The 21,611-nt window shown below is 38.1% G+C and overlaps 1 protein-coding gene across 1 annotated transcript in view; it reads right to left on the bottom strand.

The window, feature by feature from the left end:
* Nucleotides 1-10,694: 10,694 nt before the first annotated feature.
* Nucleotides 10,695-21,611, bottom strand: part of LOC124619550 (beclin-1-like protein) — a 48,738-nt gene continuing 37,821 nt past the window's right edge. The window contains exons 7-8 of the mRNA XM_047146020.1: nt 14,639-14,853; nt 10,695-11,077 (exon numbers count right to left, since the gene is read on the bottom strand). Of these exons, the coding sequence (XP_047001976.1) occupies nt 10,951-11,077; nt 14,639-14,853 (342 nt within the window). The 3' untranslated portion in view covers nt 10,695-10,950. The remainder of the gene's footprint in view (nt 11,078-14,638; nt 14,854-21,611) is intronic.

The following is a 21,611-nucleotide window of genomic DNA, read 5'->3' as shown; positions in this document are numbered from 1 at the left end:
AGTATGCTGATACAATAGCTCCACATTTAGCAGTTATATACAACTGCTCACTCACAGAGAGGTCCGTACCTAAAGACTGGAAAATTGCTCAAGTCACACCAATACCCAAAAAGGGAAGTAGGAGTAATCCGTTGAATTACAGGCCTATATCACTAACGTCGATTTGCAGAAGGGTTTTGGAACATATTGTATTCGAACATTATGAAGCACCTCGAAGAGAACGATTTATTGACACATAGTTAGCACGTATTCAGAAAATATCGTTCTTGTGAAACACAACTAGCCCTTTATACTCATGAAGTAATGAGTGATATTGTGGGGGATGTCAAATTGATTCCATATTTTTATATTTCCAGAAGGCTTTCGACACTGTTCCTCACAAGAGTCTTCTAACCAAACTGCGTGCCTATGGAATACCGCCTCAGTTGTGCGACTGGATTCATGATTTCCTGTCAGAAAGGTCACTGTTTGTAGTAATACATGGAAAGTCATTGAGTAAAACAGAAATAATATCTGGTGTTCCCAAGGAAGTGTTACAGGCCCTCTATTGATTCTGTTCTATATTAACAACATAGGAGACAATCTCAGTAGTCATATAAGCTCGTTTGCAGATGATGCTGTGATTTACCGTTTTGTAAAGTCATCAGATGACCAAAACGAATTTCAAAATGATTTAGATAAGATATCTGTATGGTGCGAAAAGTGGTTCATTGAATCCTCTGCCTGGCACTTTATTGTGAAAAGCAGAGTAATCGCATAGATGTAGAATTGACCCTGAATAAAGAAAAGTGTGAAGTTATTCACATGAGTTCTAAAAGAAATCTGCTAAATTTTGATTACGCAATAAGTCACACAAATCTGAACTAAATACTTAAGGATTACAATTACAAATATCCTAAATTGGAATGATTACATAGATAATGTTGTGGGTAGAGCCAACCAAAGATTGTGATTAATTGGCAGAACACGTAGAAGGTACAACAGGTCTGCTAAAGAGGCTGCTTACACCACACGGGCCTGATGAATGAAATCGAAGAAGTACAAAGGAGGTCAGCTCGCTTTGTATTATCGCGAAGTAGGGGAAATAGTGCCATAGACATGATACATGAATTGGAGTGGCTCTTATTAAAATAAAGGCATTTTTCATTGCAATGGGATCTTTTCATGAAATTTCAATCACCAAATTTTCTCCTCTGATTGCAAAAACATTCTGTTGGCATCCACGTACATAGGGAGGAATGATCATCACGATATCATAAGAGAAATCATGGCTCGCACAGAATAATTTAAGTGCTCGTTTTTCCCACGTGCCCGAGAGTGGAATGGTAGAGAGCGAGCTTGAGGGTGGTTCATTGAACCCTCTGCCAGGCACTCTATTGTGAAAAGCAGAGTAGTCCCGTAGATGTAGATCAGTGCTGAAGTGTCACATGGCTGCCTGGTACGGTTCTACACCATTTACAGCACTGAAAATTGACCAGTGTGTTAATAGGGATTGGGGGGGGGGGGGGGGGGGTGACTATTTTATCTGTGAACTTATTTAGAGAAGGGGGGAGGGACAAATATTTTATCTGTGGATTTATATTTTAGGAGAAAAGAAACCACTTGAGGGAGGGAGGCACTGCTTTTCCTCTTACACTACTCAGCAGTTGTTTTCGTATTTAATGCTCCAAACTAAGTATTTTAGGTAACTGCAAATAGAACACTATGAAATGTATATAGTTCTTAAGTTATAGCCGGTTAACTGGAACTTTGTGAGCTTGAGTCAAAGTTTTGGGGTAAATTATATGAGCTGTTAATAAGCTAATCCTTTCTTTTCCCTTACTTTACTTTAGAATATGTGAAAAATTTCCATTTTCCTGCGTGATATCTGCTGGCAATGTGAAAGGCTTTTGGATCACAGTATAAAACTTCCTTCTGAATCTTGAATAGGAAAGCATAGTCTGTATGAAAATTATTTTTACTTCAAATATTAGGAATGTTAATTTCACAGTTCATACTAAATTTACTCTCAGTTTTGTGGAGTAAATGTCTTGGCAAATACATGTAGGAATCCTGAGGTCTCTTTCTGTAGAATAAATATTTTTTTTATTTATTTCGTGCTTTCTGTTTTATGGGCAGGAAGCAATAGTCCAAGGCACCATTTCTTGATCTGTGCCCCATGGAACCTTGGAAGTCTGTGGAGACTGAAAAGTGCCTTTTTTTGTTGTAATGTTCAAGAAAGTAAGATTAACAGAAACAATAAAAATTAACTCCTATACAAAACTGAAAAAATAGAACTACTATCCCCCACTTCCACTCACTAATATGGATAGACAGTACAAATGTGACACAAACAGCACCAGTTCCAAGGAGTTTTCGTTCTTAAGAACTGACCTCCATTCTCACTCCTCAATTCTCTGATATGTATTCATTTCCACTGATCAAAACTAGACCAATGTTCTCAGATCTGTACCATATTCATTTCCATTTTATGCCTTCTGCCTCTTACTCCAACACTGTCATATGGTGGTGCATTGACACCATACATTTCTGCTAAGTTAACATATATTGTTCTGGTATTGTTCTCCTTCAGATGCAGAAAATAAAATACTGCAAAATACGCCACTTCGTCAATGAGCTGTGCCATTTTGTTTTGACTCTTGTAGCATCATGCTGTGGTGCAGAGATTTCAACGTGTGCCAGGACTGCAGATGTATCTGGAAAAGCACACTACTACATTATTTTTTCCACAATGATAATGTTATGACTATCATTTACTAAGTTTACTGCAGTAAAATTGGCAAGAACAGTGCCATTACTTTAGTTAATCTATTGTTATTTATCGTTCTGTGCACAACAGTGCTTGGTACCACTACACTCCAAAAAGATGCACATGAAAATGTGATTTTTCAGCAGTTCATATAAATGGTTGTATTGATCACAGAGATAAGGGGCCAAGTTTTTCTAGATAACCCTTGGCCTAGTGAATATTTGTATACCTATCAGAAGAACAGGCATACTGCAGCTATCCTACAGCACAATGTCAAAATTTAAACATTACACACATACCCTAGCCCTGGCAAATTGGTTGGTTCTTTTGCATTAATTGTGGTTTAGGATGGACCTTAGGCAGTTTATAAAAGCACTGTTTGTTCCTGGGTAGTTCCTGAGAAAATCCTGAAAAGCCATGATTTTTATGAAAAGTACCAAATGTGGGGATGTCCACATCTTTAACTTATGTTCATGGCAGATTGTCGCAATTTTTACCAAATGTTATTAAGATAATGATCTGTGGGCACTTAGAAACTTTTTTGGGTATCACTATCTGTTACTGAGGTTCAAAGTTACCATATTTATGCACATCATATCGTCAGAGGCATAAATGTAGTTTTAACTGACATCATGCAACACATGGTAAGGGTTCTAATGTCACCAAAATGTTTTTAGTCAGTATTTATCACCATTAAAACTTTGATGAGCTGTCAGTATATAAGGGTCACTTCATGGCTGTACAAATGTGTCAAAAATGGTACTGCCGTGACAAAAAATGGGGCATAACATGCCTGAAAAGAACTTAAGATGTCTGCCAGAAATTATGTAAAACTGGACTTACTGCAGTAAAATATTTCTAATAATATTTTAACTCTTAAGAAACGAATTGTAATCCAGGCATGTTCGATGAATTGCAATCAATGAGCAAAGTACACAGAAAAATGTAAAGCAAACAATTTTGCATTACCCTTATATTACGCATACTTATTTGTTGTTTATGTGTGTCAAAATATATAAATATTTTGAAGATAATAGGGAAACATTCCACGTGGGAAAAATATATTTAAAAGCAAAGATGATGTGACTTACCATACGAAAGCGCTGGCAGGTCGATAGAAACACAAACAGACACATACATACACACAAAATTCTAGCTTTCGCAACCAACAGTTGCTTCGTCAGGAAAGAGGGAAGGAGAGGGAAAGACAAAAGGATGTGGGTTTTAAAGGAGAGGGTAAGGAGTCATTGCAATCCCGGGAGCAGAAAGACTTACCTTGGGGAAAAAAAGGACGGGTATACACTCGCACACACACACATATCCATCCACACATATACAGACACAAGCAGGCATATTAAAAGGCAAAGAGTTTGGGCTTGCCTTTTAATATGTCTGCTTGTGTGGATGGATGTGTGTGTGTGTGTGTGTGTGTGTGTGTGTGTGTGTGTGTGTGTGTGTGTGTGTGTGTGAGTGTATACCCGTCGTTTTTTCCCCCCCAAGGTAAGTCTTTCCACTCCCGGGATTGGAATGACTCCTTACCCTCTCCTTTAAAACCCACATCCTTTCGTCTTTCCCTCTCCTTCCCTCTTTCCTGACAAAGCAACCATTGGTTGCGAAAGCTAGAATTTTGTGTGTATGTATCTGTCTGTTTGTGTTTCTATCAACCTGCCAGCGCTTTCGTATGGAGAGTCACATCATCTTTGTTTTTAAATATAAATATTTTGAAGTATATAAATAAACTGCTAAAACTTCACTGGCCTGTAGAATTTGTTTTATTTAAGCAACACCTTGCTATAGCAGAGAGAGAGAGAGAGAGAGAGAGAGAGGGAGAGAGAGAGAGAGAGAGAGATAGAAGCCGTGGGAGCAAAAGAGAGAGAGGAGACAGTGGAAATGAAAAATACAACTGAGGGGAGACCATACATCGGCTTGGTGTGTGGGCATGTCTGCACTCTCCCAGAACAGTGAACTTTTAACACTTATGTATATGAGAGGGTGCATTTTGGACTGAAATTTTAACACGTGGATATAGGGGCAAAAACAAGTTGGACCCCCAGAATTTTTAAGCTCCCAAGGTATGATGCAGACTGGGGTGGTGGGAAGAAAGACAAAAGGAGACAGTGTAAGTGAAAGTGGCAGTGGGATATATTGTAAATCAGTGGGAGAGAAACAGTGGCAGTGAGATGCTGAGTATGAAGGCTTAGCTACACAGAGAGAGAGAGAGAGAGAGAGAGAGAGAGAGAGAGAGAGAGAGAGAGAATGGGTAAAAGGATTTAGAATGCTGTGTGAATATGTTCACATGCCAAAAATTTAGGTGAGTAAGGCAGAACGAGGCAGCAAATTTCTCACTTTTCTGTCAGAGACTTTTTAAAGAACAACATATTTGCCTTTTTTGTGGCAGTGGGCCACTGATCTCCTACTGCTACACTAACAGCTATATGATCTCTTTGCTGTTAATTATAGAAATCATTTTTCTTACTTTTCATCCAGCTTACTATAAACTTCAACCTTAGCATCTAACAAATCAGATTTTTAAGGGATCTTTCAATGTCTCGAGCTCACTGAAAGCTTCGACCACAATATTGGTCCCCCCTTTGAACCTTAGACAAGTAGGCAAAATCTATTTGTAAACTACAAGTAGGCAAAATCTATTTGTAAACTACAAGTAGGCAAAATCTATTTGGAAACTATTTTTCTGACTTCTATTGAAAGCTAAACTGTGAGGCAACATCCAAGATGTGCTACAGTATTCTATACAAGCTAGATTCTCAATGATTTTTGGAAAGACTGGGAAGAATGAAATGGGGCAGTAAACAGAAATGATTTTACCACTTCCATTTTGATAGAGGGGTATCAATACAGCATGCTGAAGTCAGGAAAAAGCTTTTGCAAAGATAATGCTGGGTTGGTTCTATCACGTTAGTACATTGATATGCCATTGTCCTCCTTTGACCTTTCAACTGACTTACCAGGCCATTTAGAGGATGATCTACAATTTAATGTGTACTCCAAATGACAATGGAACAAATTTTTTTTGCATTAGCAAATCATTGCTAATGTGAAAGAACCAAGTGTAGAGAGGAAGAAAATAGTGACGGGGGTTGAAACCCTAGACCTTTCAGTTTATTGTCTGACACCCACCAAACCACAGATATTTTATATTAATTTATTAGACAATTTCACATTAATGACAGTTCTTTTTGTAACTGCTATATTTGTGAACCATCTTGAACAAAGAATCAACAAGTAGTAGATGGTTAATTCCAATTTGATCCTTCCTCAGAGAGCCTTAGTTTTCTCAGACAGCACTCCAGTAACAGCTGTGACAAATCCACTAGCTTAAATGATTGTGATAGCAGGTTAACTTCCAATGTAATACATATTCTGACAAATGTGAATTTAATGACAGGCAAGTTTTAAAAAATAATTTATTCAACAATTTCCTAAACATACAATTGTGCGTGGGTGCACAAGAACATACATTTTAAAAACATATTACACATGCAGATATTCAGACAATTAGTAGAGCAAATCAGTGTCACATTCATACAATCTTAACATAGTGGAGGTGTATACATGCTGAATTCTTTTAAATTAAGTGATTTAATTAATATGCAAGATAATTTTTGTTTTCATTAATCCCTCCTGTCTTCTCTGTAATGTTCATCTTTAAAGAGAGAAACAAGAATTTTATATGTGTATCACAAAGTCTAGGGACTCAATAGTCATAATGTTGGGTTTGCTTCGACATTTTTTGCATCTAACACCTGATTATTAACTGTACAATATTTTTTTACCTGAGAGTATCACAGCGAGTTTCAAAACGAAGTATGTTTAACTGTACCACAATGGAAGGTTGCACACTGGTATCCAAAAGTTGAAAAGAATGGAACACAAGTAAAAAAAAAGCTTCCCTATTTCTGGAGAGCAGCACATTTTGTATTATCGAAAAATAGGGGAGAGAGTGTCACTGATATGATACAAGATTTGTGGCCGACAACATTAAAACAAAGACATTTTTGGCTGCAGTGAAATCTTCGCACAAAATTTCAGTCACCAACTTTCTCCTCCAAATACGAAAGTATTTTGTTGACGCCAACCTAAATAGGGAGAAAAATCATCATCATAAAATAAGCGAAATCAGAGCTCAAAGGGAAAGATATAAGTGTTCATTTGTTCTGAGCAATGCACGAGATTGGAACAATAAAGAATTACTGTGAAGGTGGTTCAATGAACCCTCTGGCAGGCATTGAAGTGTGATCTGCAGGGTATCCAAGATGTAGATGATGAACACAGATTAGATGAAATCATGAAAGATGTCAGGGCCCAGCAATAAGATGCAATGATTTTTACAATTTTCCATAGCAATATGTATGATAGTGACATAAGGTCATAAGCATCTCTTAGTGAAGTCACTTTTATGGCATTATGGATCTTGCCATGTCTGTGTACTTGAAAAAGAGTGGATGTTCTTTGTAGGCAGTATCAGTACATTTTTTGACATGGTGGGTACTTTTCCAGATATGGGTAACAATTTTTGCATGACCCTACCTGTATTAAAATGTGTGTGAATCAGGAGGAATCACTTTTACGTCACACTACAAAGAAACTGATATGCCACACAGATTGATTGTTACATTAGACAGCCCATCATGTTAGAGCCCTGTTTCCATCTGATTAGCATGTTTAAAGTGAATTTTGCAACAAAACTTAAATTTTCACTCCTATAAATTGTTAATTGAACACACAGATTTTACAGTGACTATATGAGGAAATAACGGATTTTGGTGCTCTAAAGGTGCTGATAACTCCCTCTTGTTGTGTAAGCAAATAAAATTTTATGCACTGAACATACTCCAAGTCGTATGTTCTTCATGTGTATCTTATGTGAAACAAACAAGTGACTGACGTGGAGCAAGACACAACAAATGGGGCACCATCAGACACTAAACTTCAGAACAGAGCCTCAGGGGCATATGTGCAACAGTGACTGCATTTGATCGTCACGATTTTTCGAAGCAAAGTGATTAATAATACTCTAAATATTATTAGTCATCTGTGAATATACTACTTGCATAACTGTATTTTGCAAAGCCTTCAAATTTATTGCTAGACCCTGGTGAATGAATATTTTGAAAAACAATGTATTGCACCAACATTCAAACTTTCCACTGGAAGTCAGTGTCTTTAAAATTAAATGACGCAGGTAAATGTTTCAACATGTATTCTTAGTTTTCCAACAACTTTGTTTGTTACTGGAATACCAGTGACATTAACTATAATCTTACCACATTTCACTTTTATATACGGAGACAACTGCATGATCACCCTACTCACATTCAACTATGCACAAAATCCTTAATGCTAGCTGCTGGTGGAAACAGCAAAGAAAAGGCTGTATGCTGCCTGTCTACACTATAAACTATATTTATGCCAAAGGAATACAGTAAGATCTAAGCTGAATCCCATTAAATTTCTAAAATAAGGTGGCAAAAATTTTTTCACAAGGGTGTAGGCAATATTGGCATGGAGAACTTGTCCATCTTGTGATACATTTTCAATGCTGCTCATAAAACACTCACCACTGCATTCTTTAAATATTAATTCAATGTTCCCTGTATCATCTTTACTCAGTCACACACACACACACACACACACACACACACACACACACACACACACTAGTGCCATTATGTTAAGTTCTTAGCTCATTAAAGTTGTTCACTTTTTACTTATTACAGCATATCTGAATAACAGTAGACACAAAATTTTGTATAAGGCTGAACAAATCAATTACTTATAGCAGGAATACAACAATGAACTCAATTGAATATAAGCATTTCAATAAATAAAAGCAAATGAGCACACAGAACAGAATGCAACTACTTCTTGAACAGAATAATCGTTAAATAATTATGACAGTGTAACATGATACCATTAATTATGCTCTAAATGAATAATTTTTTCAGGACATTGTTAGGAAGTATCTATCAGGATAAATGGACTTACATTTTTACCCCAATCTTTAGACAAGCTCAGAATGTGATTTCCAACTAGTTCCATGAACAGGAAATTTGTCATATGTTCGCAACAGAACTGTACTTATTTCAATTTAAAAGGGAGAGGGAAAGTGTGGGGGGGGGGGGGGGTAAGACACAAAAAAATACACAGATACCTAGATCCCATCATATAGGATTTCAGAGAATTGTGTCTGGAAGCAACCACCAACTCAAATACCTGGGATGCCACAGTCATAGTTACCAGAACTATGACTCATTGTACCATTGTTAATAGCTACCTTCACATACACTAACAATACTTGAGGAAATGTTATTTGGAATTGGAATATTTCAAGTTTATAAAATAGTTTCAGTACAGCAGATTATCCTATTGCTAGAAAAGGATTGGTACATTGAATTTGGGAAAAGATACAAAAAAAAGGGAGGATGTGGGAAGAAGAGAAGATTGTGGTTAAATATTCACTGACTGTCTTGTTTAAGTTATTTGTGTTTCAGTGCAATTATTATGTATATATGAGATGAAGACTGTACACAAAAGAGTATATTCTGAATCAGCTGTTGTTTCTGACAGAAGCAGCTGACCAATTGTACAACATAATATCCTTCATTTCCAGTCAGTGTCATATCTATCACTCCCAACTGCCCTGAAAGTTGATGACCAGTTTTACCTGAAATTAAATTATTTTAATGTGAACTTTCCAATGTGTACAACAAATTAGATAAAAATGAAGGAATAGACAGTAACCAGAACAAGTGCTCCAGAAGGGTAGGGGGAATGTGGAATAGAAACAATTGTAAGTTAAAGACTCTGAAATGAATCTCAAGATTTAGTATATTGAACAAGGAAAGTAATCAATTAGTGAAGGAGTATACTGGACGAGAGCAGTAAAAATTAGATACTGAAAAGCCCTAACTGGAATAGAGACAATGGAAGAGTGAAGGTAATCACTCACCATGCAACTGAGGCACTGTGTTATAAATACACACAGTCTCTCTCTCTCTCTCTCTCTCTCTCTCTCTCTCTCTCTCTCTCTCTCTCTCTCTCCCCCCCCCCCCCTTCCTCCTTCCCTCTCCTGTGTGTGCGTGTGTGTGTGTGTTATTTTTACTTATATTTTTTATCCTATATACTCCTCAATACCTCGACTATACGATGAGTGATTTCTTTAACCTTACTGTAATGATCATCATATAAACGTAACTATCTATGAAACATTTGACTAAAACAATTCCTGGACTGTCTTGACACAATTTCACAATTTACATATATGGAAAAAATGTTTGCCAAAAGAAAAGATAGAGCTTTAGCTTATAGTCAACACTGAGTGTGCATACTTTTTATTTGCATAGAAGGGCAGGGTTGGGGAAAAGTGTGCGTGTGGAGGGGGATGATGAGAAAGTGGGTCATCTAATCCAGGTTGTGTTTCATGAGCAGTTTCGTATGTTATTTTCAATGAGTGTGATAACATCTTCCTTCAAGCGGTCCACAAACTACCGTTACATCGAATTTCCATACTTGGTGAAAGCTGTATTTCACTCACTGATGGATCTTTGAACTTCTTGGTCCCATTTTCTTTATAGCTTTCTGCAACAGATGCACACACTTCCTATAACAGTATATCTGCATATTATCATCACAGGAACAAAACATAAATAACTAGCTATTCTCACACAGCATTCCACCATTTCCAGTTCTATTCTGTTTACCTTATTCTTAGCCTAAACATGAATGAAGAACCAATATTATATTATACACGTTAGTCACTCAACAAAAAAGCAAAATGACTGAGATCAAACAATATTTTTGACTTCATTCTTATACTTAAAAAGGGAGGAGTACAAAACGTGTCAAAATACACTCATCGCAAAAAGAACACACTGAAATAAATTTTAACACACTACAATGACATTTTCTGTTAAAAGTCATGGCATCCTTGTGACATCTCTGCTTTATGAATACATATTATACACTTCGAGAAAAAGATACATTCATTATGAAAGACATAAGCCAAGTTGTAACAACACAGGTGCCCATTGAATTTATACAAGGAGATGGGTCCAAAGATCCATTTCAGTCACTTCCTATATGGTGTATAGGTAAGTTAAAAAAAGCCAAAAGGCTTCAGCATTTACATGCGGACACACACACATCATGACTAGCTCACACTGCACGCCGCAATACAATGATTAACGTTGGGAGGCTTCTGCTTCATCTTTTGTAAACTGTGAGCTAACCCACGCAAGGCCCCACTTCAGATTGGTCAAGAGGAACTTAAGAGACTTTGTCCACTGCTCTTCAGAGTTGAACTGAATCCTGAAATATTAAATACAAAATTAATCATATCAAAGAACAGTAGATGAAGTTAAAATGATTTTAAAACTGATATGATATCGCAAAAATATGTTAGAGAGAATGGTAATAATGCATGAGAATGCTGTAACAACATACATTTTTATCAGAATTGCAAACCTACTAAGGTGAACCCAAAACAAATGGTGTGGGATGATTACCAAATGAATATTTCTCCTTCATGACAATGTACGACCTATACTGTGAATCAAATGAATGAAAAATTTAGACATTTTGGCTGGCAAATTTTTCAAAGACCTGCCAATAATCTGGACTTGGCACCATGCAACTTTTATCTCTTTCCCAAGATGAAGGCCTGGCTGACTACTCAATTTCATAACTATTGATGAGCTCAAGGATGTTTTCAACAACTGGCAGCACCATTCTATGATGAAGGGATAAAGACATTGGTGTCATGTTATAATTTTGAACTGGGTGACAACTATGTGGAGAATTAATGTGAACATGTAAGTACAGATTGTGTGTAAAATCTATTATTTTGTCTGTTAACAGCCAGTTAGAGGCTACTTTATGAGCAGCCCTCATATATGTGAACGTCAATACTGTTATGGAACATAGGGGCTCATATAGCATCAAGAACTACATCATAATCACTACTTTTATCCAAGGGAAAGTAAAACAAACTGTGACAAGGTTTGTTGGTGGAAGAATCTGTCAGGCAATCCCCGTGGTTCAAGGCAACAGTGATGGAGCTTTTGTCAACAGGTAGGATTATAAGGTCAGGATTAGTTTTTAGGTGGCAGATTGTGATTCCTTCTGTGGATGTAAGGTTAATTTCAATGTTGAGGGATCTGGAGAATTATGATGAGGCAAAGTTTGAGGTTACAAAATTCTGTAATCTCAACAGAGGGACGATTTGGGGACAGTAGAAGTGGATCGCAGTTGGATAGATGAATAGACTGAGGCTGGCATGGTTCAGTATTGGTTTTGGGTCGAGTACGATTGGTAGGGTTAACCACGAGACAGTTTTTCCAGTGTACTGGCCAGGAAAAGGAGAGAAAGTCTTTAACAAGTCCAGCATAATTAGATTTGGGAGTGCAATGGAAGGTAAAGCCTTTGGAAAGGACTGATACTTCTTTGGGACTAGGGCTTTTGGGAGAGAAGGTTCATGACTGTGTTTCAAGTCTGTTTTGGTCCTGAATTTTGTATTGTAATGGTGAGTTTTGGAGAATCAGTTTCTATGCCAGGTTTTTGACTGACTCTTGTGCCCTGAAATGATAAATATCCTATCAACTATCCTCCCTAACCTTCACAAAACAGTGTTCCACCATCCACCAAACCTATGCTAGATCACTGCCCATCCCACTCCATCCCTGCTCCCAACCCATTACCTCATGGCTCTTGTCCCTTAAATAGACCTACATACAACACCTGGCCCATACATCCTCCCACTACCACCTACTTCTGTATGTCACAGGTATCTCCTATCCCATCAAAGGGAGGGTTACCTGTGAAAGCTGTCTGTCTGCATGAATGGCTACTGAAAAACTGTGGCCGAGTAAGTTGGTGAATATGCTGCACAATACAACGTGCTTCACTCCAGTGACTGCTACACAGTCTGCACCATCTGTATACTTCCTACAGCCTTTCCGAACTGCCTGTGTGGGAACTCTTCCTATGCATAGGTGGAAACTCTCCCTATGTTTCCGTAAACCCCTGGCTTTTATCTTTGCTAGTTCCTGTCCTTTACCTATTTACCCTCTTCCCTGCTCCCACACCAGCACTATACAGTCTTCTATTCCCCAAGTCATTTTACCCTGCTCTGTTGTTCTCCTTTTTCACTTCTCTTCCCTCCTCCTCAAACCTCCCAACTGCACTTAGCAGCCCTACACTGTCTCCAACATGTTCCTGCATGCTTCTATAAGCAGCTTCCCCCACCCCTACTCTGCTATCCCTCCCCTCACTGCCCCAGCCTTTTTCCTCATCCCCACAACCCATACCACACTGCTCTCCCATTTATCAGGGACAGATGCAGTTTGCAGTCTGGCTTCAGTAGCCAGGGACAGGCCGTGTGTGTGTGTGTGTGTGTGTGTGTGTGTGTGTGTGTGTGCACGCGCAGAACAAGGCCTTTTGGTTAAAAGCTTAACTGTAATGTTTTGTAGTGCCTGTCTGTGACTCATCAACTCCTCTATGCGGTGAGCAACAATCTATCCTTTTCATAATATTGTCATTATTTAGAGACACCGTTACACAACGCCCCCCCCCCCCCCCCAAAAAAAAACAACCACACACACACACTCTTAAGTGCCAAAGAAACTGATAGAGGCATGCTTATTCAAATACGGAAAAATGTAAACAGGCAGAACATGGCGTTGTGGTCAGCAGCGCCTATATAAGACAACAAGTGTGGTGCAGTTGTTAGATCGATTACTGCTGCTACACTGGCTGGTTATCAAGATTTAAGTGAGTGTGAACATGACGTTATAGTCGGTGCTCGAGCGATCTCCAAGGTAACGATGAAGTGGGGATTTTAATGTACGGCCATTTCACTAGTGTACTGTGAATAATAGGAATCTGGTAAAACATCAACTCTCCGACATCACTGCAGCCGTAAAAAGATCCTGCAAGAACAACACCAACAACAACTGAAAACAACCATTCAACAAGACAGAAGTGCAACCCTTTTGCAGATTGCTGCAGATTTCAATGCTGGTTCACCAACAAGTGTCAGCATGCGAACCATTCAACGAAACATTATCCATATGGGCTTTCGGAGCTGAAGGCTCACTCGTGTACCCTTGATAGCTGCACAACACAAAGCTATAAGCCTTGCCTGGCCCTGTCAACAGCGACATTGAAGTGTTGATGACTGGAAATATGTTGCCTGGTTGAACAAGTCTTATTTCGAATTGTATCGAGCAGATGGACGTGCATGGGTATGGAGGCAACCTCTTTAATCCATGGACCCTGCATGTCAGGAGTGGACTGTCCAAGCTGGTAGAGGCTATGTAATGGTGTGGGGTATGTGTAGTTGGAGTGATATGGAACCCCTGATACATCTCAATACGGCTCTAACAGGTGACATGTATATAAGCATCTTGTCACATCACCTGCATCCATTCACGTCCATTGGGCATTCCGATGGACTTGGGCAATTACAGAAGGACAATGTGACACCCCACACATTCTGAATTGCTATAGAGTGGCTCCAGGAACACTCTTCTAAGTTTAAACACTTCTGCTGGCCACCAAACTCACCAGACATGAATATTATTGAGCATATCTGGGATGCCTTGCAACATGCTGTTCAGATATCTTCACCCCCTTGTACTCTTACAGATTTATGGATAGCCCTACAGGATTCATGGTGTCAGTTCCCTCCAGCACAACTTGAGACATTAGTCGAGTCCATGCTACGTCATGCAGTGGTACTTCTGCATGCTTGTGCCCTACACAATATAGACCAGGGGAACCAGTTTCTTTGACTCGCTAATGTATTCGGGACTAACTCTGCTTTCTCATTATAAGTGGACTTTAAATAATTATAGCGAGTTTCCTACTTACTTTATATTGTAGGAATTTCCAGTGGCAGAATCTTCTATTCTTCCCTTCTCCATACGATAAGGTAAGCAGAAACCTGAATCTCCCTTCTCTACTTGTTCCTTGAACTGTTGTAGACAATCAAGGAACGCAACCATTGCAGAGTCAAATTTTGTGTCCCATAAGAAACGGAAACCACCAGAGCCATACAGAGGCAGTTCTCTATTGTCCTTCAATACCTGAAATTATTAAAACTATTATACACACATATCAATTCATACCACTGCGCAAAACATAGTCAATCAAATTTGAGATACACATAACTTTTTTTATCAGCTTAAAAAAGAATTGTTGATCTGTGTTTTATCCATCTCATGATGTACATTTGCAATCCATTTGGTTTGCGTACAGGAGACACATCAAACATTCACAATACAGTTACAATGATTCTTACATTAATAAATAATAGCACTACAATACGAGATTTTCACTCTGCAGCGGAGTGTGCGCTGATATGAAACTTCCTGGCAGATTAAAACTGTGTGCCGGGCCGAGACTCGAACTCGGGACCATTGCCTTTCGCGGGCAAGTGCTCTACCAACTGAGCTACTCAAGCACGACTCACACCCCATCCTCACAGCTTTACTTCTGCCTGCGAAAGGCAATGGTCCCGAGTTCGAGTCTCAGCCCGGCACAGCCAGGAAGTTTCAGCACTACAATAAATAACAACTCTATTAAGGATATTTCTTGGATTGTGTAACACATTGTATCCAGTTCAAACTTCCCATTTGTCCTACATGAATTCATCCACTGAGTGATAACACTACAGTGTCAGTACCTCATATAGCTTTCTTTTAAGTGAACCGAAATTCATCTGCACCAACTTGTTCCCTTTCAATTTATTACAAATTTTTATTCCCATGAACTGAGGTCCCTGGGCATACAGTGTGAGGCGGTGGGTGCGGAGCATAAAATTTTCTTTGCTTCTAGTATCATGTGATGGACAAAATTGTTTCCCCTCAAATAATTCATGTCTGGTGTACAAAAATATAATAATCTCGATTATGTATAAGAATGGCAGGGGTAATGTTTTAGGTTTTCTAAATAATGGTCGACATGGTTCTTTGTGATTTGCAGTGCACATATTTCTAAGGATTTTTTTCTGCATTTTTAGTATCCACACTGTTTGCTGAGTTACCCCAAAGAACAATACCATACCTAATAATGGATTCGAAGTACCTTGTATACGCTACTTTTCGTGTGCCCATGTTAGTTGCAGTTGATAATATTTGCATTGTAAATGCAAAGCTGCTCAGTTTCTTCGCCAGGTATTCAATGTGTGCCTGCCAGCTCAAATTTGTATCTACATTTAAACCTAAGAATTTGACTGAGTCAACTTTTTCTATATCTTAGTAGTTGTATATAATCTTAATCTGCCCACATTTTGACTGTTTGGTTTTTAACTGCATCATGTGAGTCTTAGATATGTTAAGACCATTCAAGATGATGATTGTGAATTGCATCCACTGAACTGATTACAACCTGTACTGTTTGTACATCACAAATAAAATGATTGGTCTATGTTCTGTGAAAATGTGTCTGATTCAGTCCTGGACTGAAGGTCTGTACGGCTTTTTGTATGAGACAGAGAACACTGACCCACTTATTCCAGTACCTTACAGATCAGAACTTGATTAGCTAATTTACATTTGAGATCCTTTATTGTGACAGTCATGACTGACAAAGATGGACGAACACAGTTGGAACACTGTGAGAATGATTTAAGGACACTAGAGAGATTACGAGAACACACAAATATTTTTAACTGCAGGTCTATCATCTTCAACAGTATCACATTAGTAAGGATGGTGGTGAGATGCTCTTCTGCAGCAATGGTACATGGCAAATATATTGGCCTTCAAGAGAAATCAACAATTGCCAAACACATATTAGAAAAACATAATTTGTTCTATTTCTAAAGGACCAGAATATTATGCAGCCTTGGCGTTTATATTCTGGAACAGCCTCATAAAGAAAGCTAATAAAGGTAGCCAACAATCAATGCCGTTGGGAAGAAGACCCCTCCTTGACATCACATTTATGGAGATAGCACAGATACAGCCTAAGAATTTCACCAGAAGATCATAAAAATGATCTCAAAATGCAGAACTTTTAATAAAAAGTCAATCTATTTTAACTATGCATTCTGTCACACACATACACATTATATATACAAATCATCCTAAAAGAAAACTATTTAATTGTGAATAGATTAGCTACCAAAGTGGTTTATTATTTTTAATTTTTTACAAATGTAAATTGTACATCTGTATATTTCAATCAAGCAGCAACCATCCACAATTGTGCCAGCAACCACCCATAGACAGGAACATTCAATGTACATGTTATGAAAGCACTATTGCAATTCTCTGAAAAACATAATTTTGAACAGAAATCAAAGAACTGCAATTACTCAAACACTGATATTTGAGTAGTGGAGACCCGAACACTTCTCATTTGCTATAAATGCAAATTCTCATTCACAGAGTGAATTACATAACATAACAAATCATATGTTGTAACAAATTGAATCCAGTTGAAATATTTGACATAAATATCAATAAAGAAATCAATTTTCAGTTACATGTTTGCAAAATTAACAGTACAGCTCAGCCAAAATTATAATTTTATTGTCTCATAATGCTGAAGTTCAATCATTTACTTAGTGAACAGGAGACACATCAGATTGTAACTATAACAGATTATACATGTATTATAAAACCGGAATTTGTTTTTATCCTGTACAAGTAGTGACATCATAATTTAAAAATTCCTCAACAGAGTAAAATCTCTTCCACACCAGAATGCTACATATCAAACAATGGAAAATCCATACTAGAATGTAACAATATTATGAAAAGTTAGGTTGCCACTCACCATAAAGTGGAGATTGTCACAAATAAAGCTTTCGGTCATTAAGGACTCCATCAACAATAGAAGAGTTGCATTTACATGTGTGTGTGTGTGTGTGTGTGTGTAAACTCTTTGCCTTTGAATATGTCTGCTTGTGTCTGTATGTGTGTGTGTGTGTGTGTGCGCGCGCGAGCGCGAGAGTGTATACCCGTCCTTTTTTCCCCCCTAAGGTAAGTCTTTCCGCTCCCGGGATTGGAATGACTCCTTACCCTCTCCCTTAAAACCCACTTCCTTTCGTCTTCCCCTCTCCTTCCCTCCTTTCCTGATGAGGCAACAGTTTGTTGCGAAAGCTTGAATTTTGTGTGTATGTTTGTGTTTGTTTGTGTGTCTATCGACCTGCCAGCACTTTCGTTCGGTAAGTCACCTCATCTTTGTTTTTATATATAATTTTTCCCACGTGGAATGTTTCCCTCTATTATATATACAAAGATGATGTGACTTACCAAATGAAAGTGCTGGCAGGTCGACAGACACACAAACAAACACAAACATACACACAAAATTCAAGCTTTCGCAACAAACTGTTGCCTCATCAGGAATGAGGGAAGGAGAGGGAAAGACGAAAGGATGTGGGTTTTAAGGGAGAGGGTAAGGAGTCATTCCAATCCCGGGAGTGGAAAGACTTACCTTAGAGGGAAAAAAGGACGGGTATACACTCGCACACACACACATATCCATCCACATTATATATATGTATATTGTTGATAGAGGCCTTAATGGCCAGAAGCTTTATCTGTGACAGTCTTTTTGTTGTGCCTATCTGTGACACAGCATGTCTACTTTATGGCCAGTGGCAACGTTACTTTTCATAATATTGTTACATTCCATGCTGGATTTTCCATTGTTTGATATGTAGCAGTCTAATATAGAAGAGATATTACTGTGTCGCAGAATTTTTTAATTATGAAGTCACTACTTGTTTAGGATAAAACACAAATTCAGGTGTGAGAGTTGTGTGTGTGAGTTGCATTTGTGTGTGTGTGTGTGTGTGTGTCTCATCTATTGTTGATGAAGGCCTTAATGGCTGAAAGCTTTATTTGTGACAGTCTTCTTCTTGTGCCTATCTGTGACTCAGCATCTCCACTATATGGTGAGTGGCAACTTCCCTTTTCAAAATATTGTTAGACTGTTACATAGTTTATTTTCATTGACTCAGTTTCAAAATTCCCAAAATTTAGGGTTTTTAGCTTTTTGTATATTTTCATTCCCAAACATTATGGGTTCTGTGTGGAAAGACCAAGTCTGTGTGGTGAAGCATAAAACTTTCTTTGTTCCTAGTTTGATACCTGTGGTAGAAGTTATTCGGAAGAAACAGTTGAAGATTATTGTTTGTGAAGAAAATTATTTCATGTGAGCACAACAAGAAAACAGTATGGCTGACAAGATTCTCTTGGTTCTGCACTGAACATGTTTCTGATAATTTTTTTCAGCAAAGTTGATATTCTTGTCATGTTGCTAGAATTTCCCCACAAGACGACACTATATCTCACAACTGTCTCAAAGTAATTATTGTATTCTTGTTTTGTCGGGGCCAGTTACTTTGGGTAAGAATGAAATAGCAAATGCCAAGCTGTTTAATTATGCCTATGTGTAATTATAGTCTGTGTGTAAGGACAATTATGGATCTCTGTCCAATTGCATTGCTAACTATTTAACATGTTCTGCTTTATTTAGTTCCTGACTTCTATGCATAATCTAAATTTCCCTTATTTTAGATTGTTGTCTCCAACTGCATCAGCTGGATTTTTGAAATATTTAGTTTTAGACCATTTACGTAGAGCAAGACATCTAGGTTTTTTAAAGTTTTTATGAGATTTTCAGATATTTCTTCTGCATGTCTATTTTCTATTGGTACTAATGTGTCATCAGCAAATAAAATTGAATCATAATTTACATTTATGTCGAAAAAGAAAAATGATTGAACCTTGGGGTGTCCCCTATGAAACACTTCTCCACTTCAATGAGTACTTTACTTTGCTTTACGTTATGGCAATCCTTTGCTTTCTCTCTGTCAGACAGGATTTTCACCACTGCAAGCCACTACCCATAATTCCATATCTTCCATTTTATATAATAAGGAATGGTCCACACAGTCAGACATTTTTGGTAAGTAACAAGTTTCCCACAACTTTTTGTGAAGCTTTATTCATGAGTTCAGAGTCATTTTGGAATCCAAACTGACTTTTTGACATAAAATTAAATTTGTGAATGAAATGATCATTGCAATTCAGTAGCAAAATTTCTAATATTTTTGAAAACACAAGAAGAATGGAAATTTGACAGTAACTTCTCATGCCTCTTTGGAGCCGCTTTTAAATGGTGGTTTCACTTCTGCACATTTGAGAAAGCCTGGTAAGCAGACTTCTTCAAATCGATTCATTATTATATTTCAAGCTGCTTTGATGATTTTGGTAGGAATTTAATCCCATCCCACACATTTTTTATTTTGTAGGCTTAACATAGTTTTTTCTACATCTTTTGCTGTTTAATTATCACAAGGGGTGCCACAAGGTTCAATTCTTTTTCTTTGTTTTTACATATGTGACTTACCTGTAAATATAAATTATCATTCAGTTTTATTTTACTAGACTCTTAGTATTGTTTCGACTTGAGGCAAATAAATGTACACTACCTTTCAACATCAGAGTTTGCTACAGTTATGAAGAATTTATTAAAATTTTCTGACATCAGAACAGGATTTAGAATTATTTTATCTTTTATCTCTATTTTAGATATTTTCCTGACTTTCAAATCTTATCCAGTGCAGTCCCCACCAACCAGTCTTTCCTTTTCATCCTGTCCAGGGTTCTGGACAACTTTTCCAAACTCTACCCCTTTTCCTAAACCTTACCACTCCTTTTCCTTCACCCCTCTTCCTTCTCCTTCAATCCTTCTGTCAGAAACAGGATCCACTGGCTCCAAAAGCTTGCAAATTGTAATACTTTTGTGTGTGTGTTTTCTGGGCCACTTGGCGAGTAGTTTTTTTTATTTATTTTTTTAACCTATATATGGAGACAGTAATAATATTCTGTTGTTCAATATCTACACCGCAACTTTCAAATACAAGTTCTTTGTTCAGTAAATTAAAAACGAGTTGTTAACCAGTGTACAGGTGCCTCCACGAGTCCTGTTTTTCTTACAAAAGCTTTTATCTACGCTATAGTTTTCTAATTTATTTAAAACTGACATAGACTCTTCCATAAAGGAGTGTTCATTTAGGCAAATGACTGATGCTTCTTCCTTCTGAAGGACAGTGTGCACATCATCCATTTTTGTGCTTTTATCCCACAGATCCTCCCCCCATGAACCATAGACCTTGACGTTGGTGGGGAGGCTTGCGTGCCTCAGCGATACAGATAGCCGTACCGTAGGTGCAACCACAACGGAGGGGTATCTGTTGAGAGGCCAGACAAATGTATGGTTCCTGAAGAGGGGCAGCAGCCTTTTCAGTAGTTGCAGGGGCAACAGTCTGGATGATTGACTGATCTGGCCTTGCAACACTAACCACAACGGCCTTGCTGTGCTGGTACTGCGAACGGCTGAAAGCAAGGGGAAACTACGGCCGTAATTTTTCCCTAGGGCATGCAGCTTTACTGTACGGATAAATGATGATGGCGTCCTCTTGGGTAAAATATTCCGGAGGTAAAATAGTCCCCCATTCGGATCTCCGGGCGAGGACTACTCAAGAGGACGTCGTTATCAGAAGAAAGAAAACTGGCGCTCTACGGATCGGAGCGTGGAATGTCAGATCCCTTAATAGGGGAGGTAGGTTAGAAAATTTAAAAAGGGAAATGGATAGGTTAAAGTTAGATATAGTGGGAATTAGTGAAGTTCGGTGGCAGGAGGAACAAGACTTTTGGTCAGGTGAATACAGGGTTATAAATACAAAACCAAATAGGGGTAAAGCAGGAGTAGGTTTAATAATGAATAAAAACAATAGGAATGCGGGTAAGCTACTACAAACAGCACAGCGAACGCATTGTTGTGGCCAAGATAGACACGAAGCTCACAACTACGACAGTAG

This window comes from Schistocerca americana, chromosome 6 (assembly GCF_021461395.2).
Source record: "Schistocerca americana isolate TAMUIC-IGC-003095 chromosome 6, iqSchAmer2.1, whole genome shotgun sequence".
In the NCBI taxonomy this organism is placed as follows: domain Eukaryota; kingdom Metazoa; phylum Arthropoda; class Insecta; order Orthoptera; family Acrididae; genus Schistocerca; species Schistocerca americana.
Note: the sequence above shows the minus strand (reverse complement) of the source record. Positions and strands in the feature narration are given on the sequence as shown.